The 19,701-nt window shown below is 39.1% G+C and overlaps 1 protein-coding gene across 2 annotated transcripts; it reads left to right on the top strand.

The window, feature by feature from the left end:
- The first annotated feature begins 5,710 nt into the window (after window positions 1-5,710).
- On the top strand, window positions 5,711-18,449 carry optn (optineurin). Of its 2 annotated transcripts, none has more exons than XM_017494640.3 (14): window positions 5,711-5,865; window positions 6,613-6,760; window positions 8,861-9,063; window positions 10,071-10,229; window positions 10,335-10,396; window positions 10,810-10,941; window positions 12,420-12,531; window positions 12,686-12,801; window positions 13,899-14,048; window positions 14,888-14,972; window positions 15,143-15,298; window positions 16,648-16,790; window positions 16,896-16,987; window positions 17,574-18,449. In XM_017494640.3, the coding sequence occupies exons 2-14, from the start codon at window positions 6,628-6,630 to the stop codon at window positions 17,681-17,683; spliced, it is 1,653 nt and encodes a 550-aa protein (XP_017350129.1). In that variant the 5' UTR covers window positions 5,711-5,865; window positions 6,613-6,627; the 3' UTR covers window positions 17,684-18,449. The 2 variants fall into 2 exon arrangements, with proteins under 2 accessions (XP_017350129.1, XP_047018176.1); XM_047162220.2 differs by lacking the exon at window positions 5,711-5,865 and adding an exon at window positions 5,897-6,528.
- The last annotated feature ends 1,252 nt before the right edge of the window (window positions 18,450-19,701 follow it).

Raw genomic sequence — 19,701 nt, 5'->3', positions numbered from 1 at the left:
ATTCCTGTACTCATATTTGCCTGCAACTCGTCCATCTTATGGTGAAGTGAGCCAACATTGCCCAATATAATTTTGTGCAGCGGGGTAAATCTTTGGTGCACTTTCAATCTACACTTTACTCCTCCATGCTTACTCCGTTTCCTATTGGTTTTACTTCCTGAAGGCCAGGATCTGTTGGGCTTCTGCAGTATCTCCACACTTCTCTTGGAGCTTGGCAGTAATTCCACAGGAATGTCTCACGCAGGGTCAACTGATCCACAGCTGAGCGCAGACTCAGAATAAACTCCCTGGTGAGCATTAAGGCGTCTGCTTGACTTTGTCGCAGAAAGATACACGCCGCTCATCCCAAGAAAAACCTCCACCTGGTTTCAGCGGTAGTGGATTATGGGACAGAATTTGTAAATGGATAGTTGCCTCTGGTGAGCTTTCTATCAGGAAAATTATATACTAGGCCCTGCTATACAATATAAACATTGTTAGGGTCTACATCATAATGAGAAGCTTTGTTACTTACTCAGGTCGAGGTCCGAGCCTCTGGGGCAGGAGCGGCCTTACGCCTCAGGCTTACTCGATCACCAGATGAAGAAAATAAACTCTATTCTTCGTCTATTATAGAAAAAGAGGACTCACTAGTCATTTCTAGAGTTTACAAATCTCCACCTAAGTGGATTTGGTTTATTACAGAATAGTTTCAAGCAGGATAACAGTTAACAATACAGTAGTTAACTATACCTAATGGCGTAGATCTTCACCACGTAAAACTTGGCGAAGAATGAACATATTCAGACATATTATATACATTTCAGCAGGCACATTGGACGCCGATTTTTATAAATAGGACCTTTGGTGTCAACTGTCATCACATCAATTCAGTCAGAGGTTACAAGTTCATTTTTCAGAATAGCACACAATGTACTTTCAAGAGAGAATTTCAAACCTGTAAGTCACTGAGCACAAGATGTCAGTGTAACCCACAATATTTGAAGTAGAAAGGCTCAAATAGCATTTTCTTATAAAACATACCTCAGTAATATTTACTTTATTTACAAGTTCAAAAAATATATTTTTTTACAGTGTTGATCATGTGGAATGTCATGACGAACATACTTTTAAAAACCTTGAAATAACAGCAGCTACAAAAACAATTAATCTCTACATTTGGGATTTAATTTCATAACAGGTTTATTCATGAAACTAGTCATTTAAACCCACTTTACATAATCAAATGGATGATGATGATGATGATGATGATGATGGCATTAGACTCACAGAAATAGTTATCAAATGTTGTTGTGGTGTAAATTTAATTACATTTTAAAGTAAAGCTAAAAAGGAAGATCAGCGGTCCTTAAAGTACTTTAAATTATTTTAAAGCTGTACCACATTCCTGATTCAGGTTAAATATACTAAAGCTACAAAAGATGTAGGCTACCCTTATGAGGTTCCACTCCATCAACAAGGAGAATTAGGCTTCAGTTTGGTACCTTTATTTCTGGTCACAACTTTAAAATAAGAGATTAATAAGAGAAAAAAAGATTAATAATAAGAGAAAAATAAGAGATTAGTATTGTCTAATGACAACATAAATTGGTCATCAGAAGGAATAAATAAATCCCATAAATCCCACAATTTTGCAGAATGACAATTACAACAGACCTTTTCAGTGAATTACAGAACAATTCAAATTCAACGTGAAGGAAAACATCCCCACCTAGTGGTGAACATGTACATTTCACTTCGAACAAATAATGAATCCATTAAACACATTAAAACAACACATCTTACAACATACCTGCACAATGCACAACTCCACTCGCTAAATGCCATCACTCGCCACATAGATGGCGCTGTTCCCATTTGTGCAATAATTTAATCTATTTACACTCCGTTACACAAATGCAATTCAGATCAATATCAGCTTTAAATTTTACAAAGTAATGTTTCACTGGGTAAATCCTAGGTATATTTTTAAATGATAACGTTTTGACTTTGTTTGTATTTAAATATTGATTAGATATAAGCCAAACCTTTTCCCAAACAATATTGTCTGTCTAACGATTCCGATCTGAGTAAATATAAATCAAAGACACGGCGTTTCTTTCAAATAACGCTCTTATGGATGGATCTGTGTTGTGAGTTAAGGGGAAAACAAATATTACCTACATAAGAACTTATTACAGTAGCTGGGGACCGTTGTTGAATGTCAATTCTATTCTTATGTCTAAACAGCATATAGACTTTAGGAGATTTTGCACCAGAAACTTTTGCACTGTCCCCTGGTGTTACAGGAATCTTACAATGTGCGGAAAACTCATTAAAAGTGAAAAGAAAAGCATTTACATTAAATAACTGATACACCAACATGATGCCATTATTATTTTCAGCCCGTTGCTCAGAGCAACAGTCCGCGCTGACACCGTGACCACGTGACTCGCTGGCACGCGCTCACGTCCTTCGGCTCCACTATGACCTCAAGGTTCGATATTCGATTTTTCAAGTCTCGTCTTTTGATCAAGCTTATATAAAGGGCTGCACACAGCAAGCTAGATCTTCTTACTAAACTCTTGTTATAGAACAGAAATGCCCTTTTTCATGTAATATATATATATATATATATATATATATATATATATATATATATATATATGTGTGTGTGTGTGTGTGTGTGTGTGTGTGTGTGTGTGTGTGTGTGTGTGTGTGTGTGTGTGTGTTTTATTAAACAGACCTTCAGTGACAAAGATTTGGAGTAGGATTTTCTTGAAAAAAGCTAGGAAACAACTTTCAATTAGACATTGCTAGTAAATTTAACAGAGCATATTTTCAAGTAAAGGCTAAACACAATTCTTGTTGTCTGTAATGAGAAATTCTAAAGTGGAATTTACTTTTAAAAACTCAGTTTCAAGTAAATCAAACTCACTCTTTGTTTGTAAATTTTACTAAGTAATTCTTATAAATATACTACCTTTTTAGTGACATACGAGTCCTAGTTACCTTTTTTAAATGACTGAGTAATGTTTACTTTAAGTATTTTTTTTTACCGTTACTAGAATTCATTTGTAAAGCATTAACACTGATAATAACATATCAATACCGTGTATATCAATAACACATAAATTATGAACACATGAATTAACAGATAAAACTAAAAAAAAGTCATGAATGATAAAACAAATAACACCCATTCAACCATCTGTCCACATTTCTCTTTTACTTTTCATGTTTGTTTCTCCATGTCTAGCCTATGTCCTGATCTATCTCCTTTCCATATCTCCATCTCGTCAGTTCTGTCTCTTTTTCACTATCATAGGTGAAGTTTGCAGTATAATAAAGAAACCGTTACAGAACACATTAACGTTCTGCACAATGAGCAGAAGGCACATGTTTGAGATTTCACTTTCAACCAGCAGCACTCTAATAACTTTTCTCTATTTTACTTTATCAAACCTCTCAGAACATTCTCACTTGCTGCACAAACAAACAAAGTGCAAGTACGACCCCTCAAAAAAATGATGGAATCACCACACTTAGAGGATGTTCACCCGGCTGTTTTACTTCTTAGCAAATAAACAATATTACAGATATGATACAAAACTATTTTTGTTTAATAGCTGAACGTTCTGGCTTCGTGAAACAAGCAAATTAAATTAAATTATTTTAATTAATGTAATATTTTTTCCAGATCAAGTAGAGGAAAACAATGATGGAATCACTCAATGTAGAGAGGAAAAATTATGAATTCACCTTATAAGTTGCATTTCTAAAACAAATACTAGCACAAGTCTAAAAATGCAAATTAGTCTGCAATTTTTATTTATTTATTTATTTTTTAAAAAGAGTGCTTACAGTCTTTAATGAGCTGTTGGACTTGGCTAATTGAAAGGAAACATGACAAGAGAGTTGTCAATTGAAACAATGGAAAGAATTATAAAAGTCAAGAAGGGAATCCGACACGGAGTGTGGCGAAAGATGTGGTTTGCTTCCAGTCAGCTGTGGCTGGCCAAGTTTAAACAAAATGGGAAGGTTATAAAAGGAAAACATACAGGTAGAACAAGGAAGACAAGGTTACAGTAGGCTAAAGAGAGGAAATCATGGAGTACCCTGATATAATGATCAAACACATATCTTAAAACAGATCACTCGACTATTAGAACGTAAATGGCGTCAAACCAAATTGTTAGTATTTCAAACAGCATGGAAGGAGAGCCTACTGAACTACAGAAAATCTCTTAGTGATACTAGAAAAGTCTCTCTCTCCACCTTAGAAGATAACATGGTAACAAAATTAACTAGGAATAAAAACACCACAGAAACAGGCACAGAATCATTACATAGCAGCGAAGATTTGATGAATTTCTTCATTGGTAAAGTTGAAAATATTAGATGTGAAATTCAGGCTATTAAATTAAAACCAGACAGTATTATAACTAACCCTGTAGATGATAATATAGCAATGTCAGATCTACAATTAGAATGTTTTACTCCCCTTAGAGAGACCGAATCGGACCGAACCGGAATCGACTCTTGGAATCAGAGTCGACTCTAATATTCCTGGATTAGAAAAGCCACCGAACAATGTACTCCTTATACAATCATTCATAATCAAATCATAATAATGTAAAACAGACCTCTATATTAGCACAGTACCTCTTTTTATGGTAATACTTTAAAATCGAGAATTGAAAAAAAAAAAAAATCGAATCTTTGAATCGGAGTCGAGTCTAATATTCCTGGATTTGAACAGCCACTGAGCAGCCTACTCCTTATACAGTCATTCATAATAATGAAACTCAAATCTCTCTATCATCACAGTACCGTCTTTTATGTAGTTTAAAATCGAGAATTGAAAAAATAAAGGTGCAGAATCGACTCTTAGAATCGGAATCGGAGCCGACTGTAATATTCCTGGATTCGAACAGCCACTGAACCGTGTACTCCTTATATAGTGTAATATAAGTGTTATATAGTGTAAATAGTATACGAGTGTATACAGAACATGGGTTTGAATAATAACATTAACAGTGCAAAATATCAATTAAGGGCTCTATTAATGGTGGTACAAGGTAACAAGAGTGACACAGTGCCATCTAGTGTTCAAGTGAAACACTACAGTGTCCTACCGAAAAGCAATGTTAATATGAACATCTATATTTATATATTTGTTTATTATTAACATTATTAGCAATAAATAGATCTGTGTGAGAGATAGAAAGAGAGGGGGGGTAGTATTTGAGATTCGAGCTCTTGAACTGATCTCGAAGGATTTTTTTCTTCTTCAGTGTTCTTATTCGTGATGAAGGGAAAGTGCTAAAAATAAAACCGAAACGTGAGTCATGTTGACTTCTCACACACTTGTGCTAAGTCTTATGTACACAAAGTTTTTATTGTTATTTAAGTATCTTTAAGCCCAGCCTACTGTATAGTCTACTTGTTAATGGAAGTGCATAAATATAAATATAAAAATAAATATAGCTCTGTATAAATACAGTCCATGTCCCAAACCACATACAGGGCTATTGCGCACTATTTAGCGTTGCATGGTGTTTTGGAGATGTTCGAAGCGCAAGGTCACGCGCGCGGAGGGAATTCCCACCGGATGGACACGCGTTGACTGAGACGCCATGTGACGTCACTCTCAGCTGATCCCTCGTCTCGCGTCTGCGCATACATTTCGCAGAGTTGTACTCCACGCGGCTCGGCTCTGCTCTTGCTGTCGCAGTGCGCTTCAGGTCCGCCGTGATGGCGTGTAGATCTGCAGGTTTGCGCAACTCATGAGACCCTGGACCAGTCGCCAGAAGCCCAGGAACGTCACAACCAGGAAACGCAGTGAGAAGTGAGAGAATCTGGAGTAAACAGAAGTGAATCTTGGTGAGTATCGCAGACTGACTGTTTTTAAAAGGCTGACGCGGTGGGGTCTGTCCTTCTAAGCATTGTGTGTGTTGAATATTAACAGATATGAAAACTGTTGCGCCATGGATCAGAGATCCAAATAGAAGGACAGAATATAAAAAGGGTGTTTAACCGAGAAATGCTGTGTGTGTGTGTGAGAGAGAGAGAGAGAGAGAGAGAGAGAGTGAGAGTGAGTTTGTGAAGTTATTTTGTACATTGTATATATGTTCAGTCAATAATCTGTGAATAATCTCGTGTCTCATTCTGGTGATGTTTTTCAATACACCAAGGACGAAATGAAAGTAGAAGTTAAAACCTGTAGAGCAGTCTATGCTGTAGGCCACAGGTTTCCCAGCACTGGTCCTGCACGTTTTAGTCTTTTCCTGGCTCTGACACACCTACTGGACATTCTGGACGTGTTTAAACACACACAAACGAAAGTTCTCCAGGACCAAGGTTGGAAACCTGTAGCGTATTAACTAGAAACCTTGATGTTGTTGATGCTTATTTTCTTGACATGAGTCTGTGAAAGTTCCTAGAAATGCCATCGCTGATGTTATTCTGTCAAGCCCGGTTCATCAATATCAACATCACGTGACAAGCTGAGTTTCCTGTTTAGCTGCGGTCGTATACCTGGCGGTTGTGAGTCATTCCGCTCTTCTGAGTCATTTTGCTGTGCTTAGTGTCCTCTGACATATTTTGCATATTTTGCATGTTTTCTGTCAGGTGGTTTGTGGGAAAATGGCCTCGGGTTCCCCCATGGTGAATGGGGATCTGTCTCACCCCACGCAGTCTCAGACTGCTGCTGCACCACAAGAAGAGGAGACGCTCCAGCAGATGAACATCCTCATCAAGGAGAACCGGGAGCTCAAAGGTGGGTGTGAGGAGATTACTACAGACAGAGAGATAACCAGAGACAGACCGCCACAGACAGGGAGATAGCCATAGACAGAGAGAGAACCACAGACAGGAGAGACTGCCACAGACAGAGAGATAACCACAGGGCGACCGCCACAGACAGAGAGATGAACGCCACAGACAGAGAGACGACCAGCACAGACAGAGAGACCACCACAGACAGACAGAGAGACCACCACAGACAGACAGAGAGACCACCACAGACAGACAGAGAGACCAGCACAGAGAGACCACCACAGACAGACAGAGAGACCACCACAGACAGACAGAGAGACCACCACAGACAGACAGAGACCACCACAGACAGAGAGATGATCACAGGCAGAGAGAGACCACCACAGACAGAGAGATGACCACCACAGACAGACAGAGAGACCACCACAGACAGACAGAGACCACCACAGACAGAGAGATGATCACAGGGCGACCGCCACAGACAGAGAGATGACCACCACAGACAGACCACCACAGACAGACAGAGAGACCACCACAGACAGACAGAGAGACCACCACAGACAGAGAGAGACCACCACAGACAGACAGGGAGACCACCACAGACAGACAGGGAGACCACCACAGACAGACAGAGAGACCACCACAGACAGACAGAGAGACCACCACAGACAGACAGAGAGACCACCACAGACAGAGAGAGACCACCACAGACAGACAGGGAGACCACCACAGACAGACAGGGAGACCACCACAGACAGACAGAGAGACCACCACAGACAGAGAGATGATCACAGGCAGAGAGATGACCACCACAGACAGAGAGATGACCACCACAGACAGACAGAGAGACCACCACAGACAGACAGCAAGACCACCACAGAGAAACAGACAGACATCCACAGACAGACCAGTAGTACTGATTTAAATGTGTTTAAAATCCTCATTACTGATTCTGTTGGCCAATATTTGTTTTAATATGCTCAGAAATTAAACAGCAGTAGTTTTTACAGTTCTATAATAATTACTGTAATGAGCTGATTCTTCAAACTGAATTAGTAACATAAAGGAGCCATTTAAACACAGATAATCAAACAGTTGAATTAAATGTTACTTTTCATTGTAGTTGTCCTTACTGCTGTTGGTCTGTCACAGACGATCAGATTCCTGTGTTCCAGACGTAGAGTAGATCTACATATGAAATGTGTTTCACAGTCCACACCGACAACCTGTTTTTCTACTTCATTCTATGTTTGGCCTGCTTGTTTGTTTTTGTTGTTTTTTTTGCATCCACAATGTTAAAAATGCAATTTTGACTATTAATATATATTTTTTTAAAGTTTTGCACTATTTTGTTCGTGGTGATGTATAGAGCTGTGCAGGATATAATAGTTGTTTTTTTTTTTTTTTTTTTAATAGTACAGCAGAGAGGCTTTCTGGCTTGTGTACGTGTAACCTATTCATTCCTTATCAGGCAGCGAAAAAACTGATGAAATATTTCCTGTTAATGATTGACTAAAGTCAGTGCCTTGTGGACAACTGAAACACTTTCTCATTAGAGTTTAATGATGTAATTATGTTGTACAGGCTAAGGGTAATAACACAGGCCTGTTCAATACACATGCACAAACAGGGACTGAAATGTAAAGCCTATTAAACACTGACTACACAGCAGCGTTACCAACAAACCCACTGACATTAGCCTTCCCGCTTTAACAGCGGCTGAATCAGTAATCACTCACGGAACGGTCCTTGGCTGAGTTTTGAAATAATACAATAAAACAATATTCTGTATTCATTCCTGCTTGTTGATTGGCATTTTTCCTGCCAAGTCTGTAGGTGGCATCTCTGCTTTAAAGGCTTTGACGTTTATCTTCGGCCAATCTCGTGTTCAAATGATACGTTTCTGTACGTTTCTAAAGTCCAGTCACTTCTAATTAGTAGCGATGCTAGCTGTGTAAATCGAACGGGTTGGATCAACTGGTTTTTGTTTTAGAAGTAACACTGATATGACCGCTCCAACATGCTCAGAAAAGTGCGTTGCATATTCTCATACTGTATGATACACAAGCACACTGACCTTCCATCTGACTCTCGTGCGCAGAGGCCCTGAAACAGACTAACCTGTCGATGAAGGAGAGGTTCGAGGGACTGTCTGCCTGGAAGGAGAAGCAGAAAGAGGAGAGAGGGTTCCTGGAGAAGCGACTCGAGGAGGCCAAGCAGAGAGTCCAAACTCTGGACAGCGAGAACGAGTTGCTAAAGAAACGTGTGCTGGAGATGGAGAAACAGCATTCTGGTGCAGAGGAGGTGAGATCACGGCTTACATTTTCTTTATAATGGCTTCTAATCAGTTTGATTCAACTGGTAACAGTCGTCAGTATATGGAACCACCTTAGTCGCAAATTCCTGCGATTTTAAACATCATCAGATTTCTCAGGAAGCACTGAGGTTAATCATGTGTTCAGTAGCTGGTGAGATACCTGAACATGACATTTTAAATCGTGAAAAATAACCCCTACACTATAATACAGGTTGTTTTTTTTTAAAAAAAAAGCACAGGAAATGACAAAAAATCTCCAAATAACATCTCCAGACATGAACCCGCATTACAGTGCCAACATCGATGACTACGCAATATCAGACTGCTAGCTAACTGCTAATAAACTAGCTTATATTCCTCACAGGTAAAGTAGGTTAGTATTGTTGGTATTTTCACACTGGTTTATTTAACACCATCCGAACCTGTCGGAAACTACCAGAAGAACTAATTTAAAAAAAAACAACAAAAACAACATTTTGAGGTAAGTTAACTAGCTAGCTAGATTAGCATAGAGCTTCTGTGGCTAAAAGTTTGTGCGTCACTTAGAAAATTCTTAAACGGATGATTCCATGATTGAGTGCCATTGAGTGACCTCATTATCAAGAGAGCCACTGAAAATAAAGAAATGTAAAGCGAAGAAGTCTTCCTGTAATCTTCAGATGATGCAACTTCCTGTTGAACATGACTTCTGGAATAACCCATAATCGGGTACGCTTGTGAAAGGATGTTTAAAGCATGAGAATGCACAAATAGGATTTTTTTAAAAAAAGAAAGTATTTTAATGATTATATCTAAAGGTGAATTATAATTATAATGCTTTGAAGGTTCTGTAGAAGATTTATTAGAGGTGTTTATCTAGTGTTATTTATATGAAATATGCCATAGGTTGTGCCTTCAATGAAAAACCCCTTTTCCATTCAAACCCCAAGATTTTATGTTGAGCGGTGCTTTAAAGGCTGTTTTCGCTTGCTGAATGGAGTCTGATGTTCTGTAGGGTGATGGTGGGGGTCTGCAGGCCAAGCTGGAGGTGTTAACGAGTCAGATCGCCCGCCTGCAGGCTGAGAAGAACGACCTGGTAGCTATAAACTCTGAACTGCAGCTGAAGATGAATCAGGCATCTCCGGAAGATTCCTTCATCGAGATCCGCATTGCAGTGAGGACACGCCATATAAAATGCCTTAATACCCTCACCTGGATTCATTCTCTTACGTACTGTAGATTTGTTTATACAGACCTTTACTCACTGTATGTTTTGTAGGAGGGTGAGATGAACGTGACCAGAGATTTACCTCCTCAGAAAGACCCATTTGCATCGAGCACGTACGTCGAGCTCTCACACTCCATCTACATGATTTACATGGTTAATAGTGTGTGTGTTGTTTTGTTTTGTTTTTCCTCTCGAGGCTTACTCTTTAGGAATTTACATACACCGATCAGCTGTAACATTAAAACCTCTGACCCGTGACGTGAATAACATTTGATTATCTTGTTACACTGACACCTGTCGAGGGGTGGCCTACCAAAAGTGGTCCAAACGGTCCCCCCTGCCACATACCCTACACACCAATACACATCAAAACAGAGTCCTCAACATTTTCCCTTTAATTTGTCACCCTACTGTGTATATAATAGTACTTTGTAAAATTGTAGTTACGACGTTTGGAGTTTAGAACAGGGTTTAGGAGGGTATGTTCACGATATGAGATGTGTGTTTCGCTTGTGTTTGTGTGCAGGATTAAATCCGACATGGCTGGGTCTCGGCTGGAATCAGAGGAGCAGACGGTGAGTCAGCTGCTGCAGTCTCTGAGACTCGAGACACAACAAAAAGAGCAACTGCAAGTCAAATTACAGGCTGCAGAGAAGAGGTAGAAACACAAACTTACACACGCTCCATCTTATACCCATACCTGTATACACAGAGGTACTGAAAACGTCTGTCGGAGAGCGTAGGAATTCTTATTATATATGATCGGTGCCTGGGCACCAAACCTAAGTCACATTTTCCTATTTAAGATAGAGAAGGGTTTACATACAGGTGCATAAAAAAATTTTTTAAGAAAAGTTTAGAATATCGTTGAAAAGTAAAAATGTTTTCTGTAATTTAATTTTAAAAAGTGGAGCTTTTCATATATTCTAGATTCATTACACATAAAGTGAAATATTTCAAGCCTTTTTATTGTTTGAATCTCGATGCTTCCGGCTCACGGAAATCTAAAATCCAGTATCTCAAAATATTAGAAAAAATAATTTATAATACAGAAATGTCGACATTCTGAAAAGTATGTTCATTTATGCGCTGATACTCGGTCGGGGCTTTAATCCTTTTGCATGAATTACTGCATCGATGCGGCGTGGCATGGAGGCGATCAGCCTGTGGCACTGCTGAGGTGTTCTGAAGCCCAGGACGCTTTGATGGCGGCCTTCAGCTCGTCTGTATTGTCGGGTCTGGTGTCTCTCGTAGATTCTCTATGGGGTTCGGGTCATGTGAATCAACTGGCCAATCAAGCACAGTAATACCACGGTCAGTAAACCAGGTACTAGACGTTTTGGCACTGTGGGCAGGTGCCGAGTCCTGCTGGAAAAGGAAATCAGCATCTCCATAAAGCTCATCAGCAGATGGAAGCATGAAGTGCTCCAAAATCTCCTGGTAGACGCTGCATCGACTCTCGACTTGAGAAAACACAGTGGAGCAACACCAGCAGATGACATCGCACCCCAAATCATCACGGACTGTGGAAACTTCACACTGGACTTCAAGCAGCTCGGATTCTGTTCCTCTCCACTCGTCCTCCAGACTCTGCGACCTTGATTTCCAAATGAAATGCACAATTAACTGCTTGTGTGCGCTGAACCAGACTGAGAGATTAAAGCCTCAGGAAACCTTTGCAGGTGTTTTGATTTAATTATCTGATTAGCGTTCTTCTCAGGTTGACATTTCTGTGTTATAAATTCTTTATTCTAATATTTTGAGGTACTGTCATTTTGATTTCCGTGAGCCGTAATCATCGAGATTAAAACAAAAAAAAGTTTGAAATATTTCACTTTATATGTAATGAATCTAGAATATGTGAAAGTTCCACTGTTTGAATGACAAATAACTGAGAAATAACCGAGTGACTTTCTCAGTTATTTGTCAGTTACAGGCTAATGCACCGACTGATTAAACACTGCCTTCTGTCGAGAGGTGATTAGTAGTGATTTACAGGGTCTGCAGGACTGTCTTGCGTGATGTATGTGAACACTCCACTAAATTTGTGTCGGCTTTCATATTCATACAGAAGTACAGAACAGCTAACGATATAACATTACACACACTGGTATTCATCCATGTTCTTTCCTAAAGGATTGCAGAACTGGAGAGGAAGGAACCCAACAGCGAGAGTGGAACCCAGACGTCTTTGCCCTGTGTGACACAGGAGGCGCAGAGCAAGAGCTCTCAGGAGGAAACAGACAAAGTGAGTCAGAGCTGAAAAATTAGATGTATTTTGAATTGAAGAGAACATCAGGGTCCTATAAAGAGTAGGACAACGGTACTGCTGAAGCTTACTCTCTCTCTCTCTGTGTGTGTGTGTGTGTGTGTGTGTGTGTGTGTGTGTGTGTTCGCTCCAGTCTGCCTCTGAGGTGGAGAACCTGAAGACTCAGTTGATGGGTTTGTTTAAAGAGCTGCAGCAGGCTCAGAGTAAACTGGACGAGGCAGAGAAAATGAAGAAGAACCTCCAGGACAGGTCCTTGACACTAAACATCATACACTCCAATATCTACATGTCCAGCTGAGTGCAAAAGTTTGCATCCCTCAAACCGTCTGTAACTGAAATGGACTTTATTGGAATTACATATCATGAATCTACATAGAACAGGCCATAATATTGAAATTTGGTGGTGGGGGGGACGACAATCAATATCATTTACAAGCTTATTTACAAATAAACATCGTGATTGCGTAAGTATTCACCCCCTAGTTGCTGTTAAACCCCTAAATTGGTCATTTGGAAAGAGACAGATGTGTCATTAGCACACTAACTGAGTTTATTCCTCTATTTTGTGCCCATATTTTGATTCTGTTGCAGCCACAAGACGATTTTATCGAATTTTAATTCATTTAGTGACCCAAATTAGAACCTTCGCTGGGCTGGTCCTTACCGGCGGGCCGTGTGTTTCTGTCCTGCTCTGGAACAGTACAACTGACAGGATACAAAAGCTGTTTAGTGAATGCATGATGTTTGAGAGTGTTATACAAGGGGGGGGGAATATGAAAGAATATTTAAATCACACATAGAAAGGGGGGACGCAAACCTTTTGAGTTAATATATATATATATTTTAATATTAATATCTATTTTTGCAACAAATAAGACATCATCTGTAGAGATGTTTTTACTACAAAGCACTTTAAAAAAAAACATTTCACATATTTACCATTTTGTTTTAAAGGTATGCAAAATTACTGAGTAAACACCACTTTAATTTTATTTATATATATATATATATATATATATATATATATATATATATATATATATATATATATATATATATATATATATATATATATATATATGTGTGTGTGTGTGTGTGTATATATGTATATATACATATATACATACACACACACACACACACACATATATATATATATATATATATATATATATACACATATTATATATACATATTATTATATATATATATATATATATATATATATATATATAATCTCTATATCTCTGCTGTAATGTGACTAAGAGTGCTAGCGAGCATGTTAGGTGATGTGTGTTAATGAGCATCACCTCCATGAGAGTATAACAGTAGTGGTGATCATGCAGGTGTAAGGAGCTGGAGCAGGACCTGGGCACGCTGAAGACTCAGCTCGGGGAGAGAGAGCAGCTGCAGGCTGAGAACGACAGACTGAAGGTGCAGCTGGAGAGCTTGCAGGCTGCCAACAAACTGGAGCAGAAGAAAGTTCAGGATGAAAGGTCTGAACAGCGTGCAAACATCTGGGCAGAAGATGTGGCTAGGTGTTAATGAGTCAAAAGCACGACTCGTACGCTAGGCTTATATTAACGCACTCGTTCTAGTACGTCACCGTTTGTATAGTAACGACGTAACATAGCCTTAAAATACGTCAGTGCGGTTACTTAAGAAAGAAAAACATCATCTCTGATGTGGTGAAGTTGTGCAACTTTTCTCTTTTGCAGTAACATGATGTAATAAGCTGAATTTTTGTCAGTTTTGTTGTCCGATTAAAAAAGGACAGACTGGTGAAGGAACGATTCTATATATCATAAAGCGAGAACAGGGAACTAACTTGTTCCACTAATGAAGTTCCACATGATTAAATGTAACTATAAATGAATAAAATGTAAGGTGTGCCATTCTTTAAAAAAAAAAAAAAAAACCCACACAAATAGCTAGCAAATTTCTGTGGTATAAGAGGAATAAAGCACTCTGGTACATGGTGCTGTAATTAAATAATCAACTTCAGGCTGGTAACAGCAACTCAGATAAGTAACCCATCACATCACCACCAAACACACACACACACACAAGTAAAACCTTATCATAATTTACATTATTCTATTATACTTTACATTACCAAAAGGCACAGGTGAAGAAACCGAGCCATTAAACCAAATCAATAGATTCATCTGTTTCAAAGGAAAGATGGACATTTCAATATTCTGGATGTTTGACTACTGAATATGAATGATGCTTGAATGATCTTTGCACACGTGTGTGTGTGTGTGTGTGTGTGTGGTGTTGGAAATTGAAATGTGAATAGAGTGTGAGTCCTTTTCTCTTTAACCCTCGTCAGGACTGCGTTGGCCCAGCTGAAGGATGCGTACACCAAGCTGTTTGAGGATTATGACGAACTTCAGAAAGAGAATAAGAAACGACAGGTGAGCGTTCACGCGCTTTACAGCATTAGGACCGTTTTGTGTTTTTGATGTCGGCATTTATTATTTTCCCGTCGTTCTATCCAATGTAGTTTCGGTTAGGTTTCGGGAACGATGTGTATATTAGGGCTGGCGCTGTGTTGATTGAACAATTTTGTGTGTGTGGTGTTCAGGGAAGCGTATCACAGGAGGAGTACAGTGAGCTTCAGTCCAGGATTGCTGCAGCGGAACAAGCTTTAGCGGACAAGCAGCAGAAGATCGACTTAATGAAGCAAGAGCTGTATGAGAAGGACAAAGAGCTGGAGACCATCTCTGTATTCAAGGCTCAGGTGCTGTGTGTCAGAGTTTACAGCTAGGGTTTACTGTGCTAACCTGTACATCATGCAGTTATCCAATCAGCCAATCATGTGGCGGAAGAGCAACGCATCAAATCGTACCGATACAGGTCAAAAGCTTCAGTTAATGTTCAAAGCAACCATCAGAATGAGGGGGGAAACGTGATCTCGGTGACTCTGACCGTGGCATGGTTGTATTACCGGAGTATTTAATGTCATTTGTAGTTGCACGCACAATAGTCTCTAGAGTTTACACAAAGTGGTTTAAAAAAAAAAAACAACAGCAAGTGAGTGTCAGTTCTGTGGGCGGAAACGTTGTGTTGATGAGAGACGTTAGAGGTGAATGTCCACACTGGCTGACAGAAAGGCTACGGTAACTCAAATAACCACTCTTTACAACTGTGGTGAGCAGAAAAGCATCTCAGAATGCACAACACTTCGACCCTTAAGGCAAAGGGTGCTACAACAGCAGATCATGTTGGGTTCCAGTCCTGCCTCTTACTGAATGTTTTTTTTTCTTTCTTTCTTTCTTTGCACCATTCTGTATTAACTCTAGAGACTGCCATGTGATACTGTTTATTTCACACACACAAAAAGTTGTAAAAGTATTTACCCCCATTGCTCTGAAACCCCTAAATTGGTTCTTTTGGAGAAAAAGACAAGGTTACAGGGTTCGTACAAGGTGCTTGAATTTGGCTTTTTGAAATTTTAGTACTGGAAATCCTTGAAAATGGTCATTTAAAAAAAAAAAAAAAAAAAAAAATTCAGTGGTGCTTAAAAAGTGCTTGAATTATAAAATGTCAATACATAAAAAAATCGCTAAATAACTTGAAATAACTAAAGTGTTTATTTTTGATAGAACACGAATACAATCCTTTCACTCAAATTATGACATCCTGCTGCAGAAGGACAGAAGCAAATAGATGTAAAGAGCTGACGCTAGGCAGAATGCACATATGTGATGATGTAATGAAGATGCTAATTAATTTTAGATTTTATATTATAAAGAATATGTTTGAATGATATCTCTTGTATAGTCCTTGAAAACAAAAAAACAAAAAAAATTGTGCTTGAAAAGTCCTTGAATTTCATTATGAGGCATGTGTACGCACCCTGAGGTTACAGTATCAGTTTTCATAGCTGTCTAATAAGCTGTATTTGTTGCTCTATTTTGCCCCCTAGTGGCTGAACAGAGACTAGCTCTTTTTAAAAAAAATAAATAAATAAATACATTTTTCAATTCAGTTGAAATTTAGAACGTAGATTCGTCATATATTTTGATGGACTGTATGTTTGACAGCCTAGGTCTGGTGAGTTTAATGTGTGTTTGCGTGTGTTCACAGGCAGAGGTGTATTCCTCAGATTTCTACGCCGAGCGAGCTGCGAGGGAGAAGATTCACGAGGAGAAAGAGCGCCTGGCTACTCAGCTGGAGTTTTTCAAGAAGCAGAACATCCAGCTACAGGATGAGATGGAGTCAATGGGCAGGTACCAGTTGTCTGTCTTTTGCTGTGTGTGTATATTTGCGCTAAATCCATCTCCGACTTCTCTGTATTAAGCAAAACCGTGTGGGTTTTTTTTTTTTCGGCACAGGCAGTCTATGAGTGAGATGCAGAGGAGACACGTGCCTCGTGGTGCAAACCCAGGCGATCCTCCACCACACCACCACCTGCAGGGAGGCAGAGGTAAGCTGCTACAGCACCATTAGTATTCACTTCTTCCTAATGACGTGCTACTGAAGACAAAGTCCCAGCCTTAATTATTCAGCAACTGAAGTAAAGACGGTTTTAACCATTTAAAGTGTAGTCCATGTTTTCCTAACTCGGTTGGCGAAGCATATCTTAATGACGATGACATTTAATAGTTACTAAGAGGAATAAAACACTTGGTGTGTTCAGCTATAGGAAAATATTCAACAACTATGTGGTGAGATTATTGATACTGAATTCCATGTGAATTAGAAACAATAAAGTGTTAGAACAAGCGCGTTAATCTAATATAAAAATCGAAGCCGGAACTATTGTCAGAGCGGCTGTTGAAAAATTAATCAACACCTTCTGACCAATCAGAATCGAGAATTCAACAGCACTGGGGTATACTAATTAAGAATCCCCGAACTCCGTGAACGGACTGGAGCAAGCGGTAATTTTGTCAATTATAATCTGTCTTTTTAGTATAATCGTGTCTACCGGGAATTCCAACCAGGGAGTCTGACATGAGTGAAGGATAAAAAGAATAAAAAGCTCTCTCTCCTCTCTGTTTGCTTCTCAGTTGATTGGCAGCAGCATGTGAATATTCCCGAGCACGCCTGTCCTAAATGTGGGGAAGTCCTTCCTGATCTGGACACTCTGCAAATCCACATCATGGACTGCATCATCTGAGCATCAACACCCTGTTAGTGTCGTACACGTCTTCACCTGAGTGACACGACGAACGGGACAGCAGGATCTGAGAATGCATTTACTATACAAAACCCATTGCACTCGTATCTAACAAGCTCCATCGAGAATTTCGTTCAATTTACTCTGTAGTTGCTCTGCAGATCTTAATCACTTACCCTTCTTAAATATGTACCGGATATGACCGAGGGCACGGAACTGATCTATATATCTTGTGGTAAGATGTTTCGACTTTAAATGATTGAGGTGAATGAAGCGAAAAGAATGGGAGAGTCCAAACAGGAGGCTGGAAATGAATGCGGACGGTTGAATAAAGAGTAGGAGCTATATTTATGTTTATATAATATAATATAATATATAGCCAGAAACAAAAGTGAAGGTGGGAATTGTTTAAGTTCATTGCTTTGATTTATATTTAGATTACGATTTATTTTTGGAGAAGGTATTTTGTGTTAAAATGTATTTACGTTTATTAGAATGGGAGGGAAAAAAATGCACAGGGAGTGTGTTAAGAACTCGATCTTAGCAAATTGTTTATGTCGAGGTGAATACAAGTAGCGTGTAGGACGGATAAAGCTTTAAAAATGCTCTAATGCTTTATTATTTATGCAGGGGTCTTGTGTCGTCTTTGCTAACAAGAGTAAAGCTGTAGCTGAGTTCAGGTGCTGATGCAATTATACCACCTATGCATCCACATTTAGCCTGTAATACAATAAAAACGTTCAAATAAAATACTATATTATCTATAGACTCTTTGTGCCTCTGAAACTTTGGAACGCATCTCACTTCCTTCATCTGCCCGCGTCATTCATGAATTAGGGGCCAAGCACCGCACGTGCGTAGGCAGCTATAGTAATCGTTTGTGTTCCTGTTCTTCTTTTGCTCTTGAGTCTATGGAAGCCCATAGAAGCGTACATAGGAAAGTTATGAAAGGGGGGGAGCAATCGCACCGAAGAGAAAATGTGAAAGACAATATTCACACATTATTGCTTTTCAGAAAACTTACCACACTGAAAAGTAAAACCTTCGATGCATTGGTCTGACATTACTTGATCACTTCAGTGAAGAACAGACAGCTGGGCATTGCTTTAGATGTGATTGTATTTCATCAGTATGCTGCAGTTGTACCATTCTGAAATGCAATCAATCGTCCAATCACAGCTCTAAGCCATACTTGTGGATGTGGTTGTACTTGGACAAGGGGATGGATTTTCCAGGACGTTTCACTATCCAAAATCCATTTTAAAAAAAAAACCTACTTGTTTCATCATTTCTTTTGCACTGATCGTAGAACACGTAAACAGGCTTTTCAGAATTACTACTAAAATATGATAAAAGTGTTAATATGATACCTGGGAAAATACCTACACCTCATAGCAGAACCTGTGGTCACCAGTGGTTCTCAAAGTGGGGTCTGGGCTTACCCCAGGGTAAACTGAAGCATAGACAGGAAATTCCAATCCACCATTATACCAGTCACTTGGTTTAATCCAAACCTCAATAACTCAAAAACATATAGGTCTAAAATAATGTCAACTTGGGCTTAATGTGTTCTGCTGTTGGAAAATTAGAATATTATGAGCCTAATATTTAATTCTTTGTTGAGGGTTCTGTGAAATTTATTTTGCAATTAAAGGGGTCCCTGGTGCCAGAAAGTTTGAGAACCCCTGTCTTACACTATATAGAAGATTACTTTTTATTAAATGAAGAAGTGAAAAACAATCCATACCTCTGGTTTGTTTATGTAGCATTCAGGATGAAACTTAGATTTTTAAAATGCAATACAGTGGTCACCGTATCAATGACCAGGTTAGTTAGTAAGTAGTGTGTGTGTGTGGGTTAGAGCAGGAAAAACTTGCTCTGAACTTGAACACCAGTGCTTAACACAGAACATTTATCAATCTGTATCATTATGATGTTTTACATCATACACTATATGGCCAAAAGTATGTGGGTCAATGGTCAGCTGTAGTCCCATTCCAAACCCATGGGCATTAATA

Source organism: Ictalurus punctatus, chromosome 19 (assembly GCF_001660625.3).
Source record: "Ictalurus punctatus breed USDA103 chromosome 19, Coco_2.0, whole genome shotgun sequence".
NCBI lineage: Eukaryota > Metazoa > Chordata > Actinopteri > Siluriformes > Ictaluridae > Ictalurus > Ictalurus punctatus.
The sequence above is the reverse complement of the archived record's forward strand: the minus strand, read 5'-3'. Positions and strand labels throughout refer to the sequence as shown.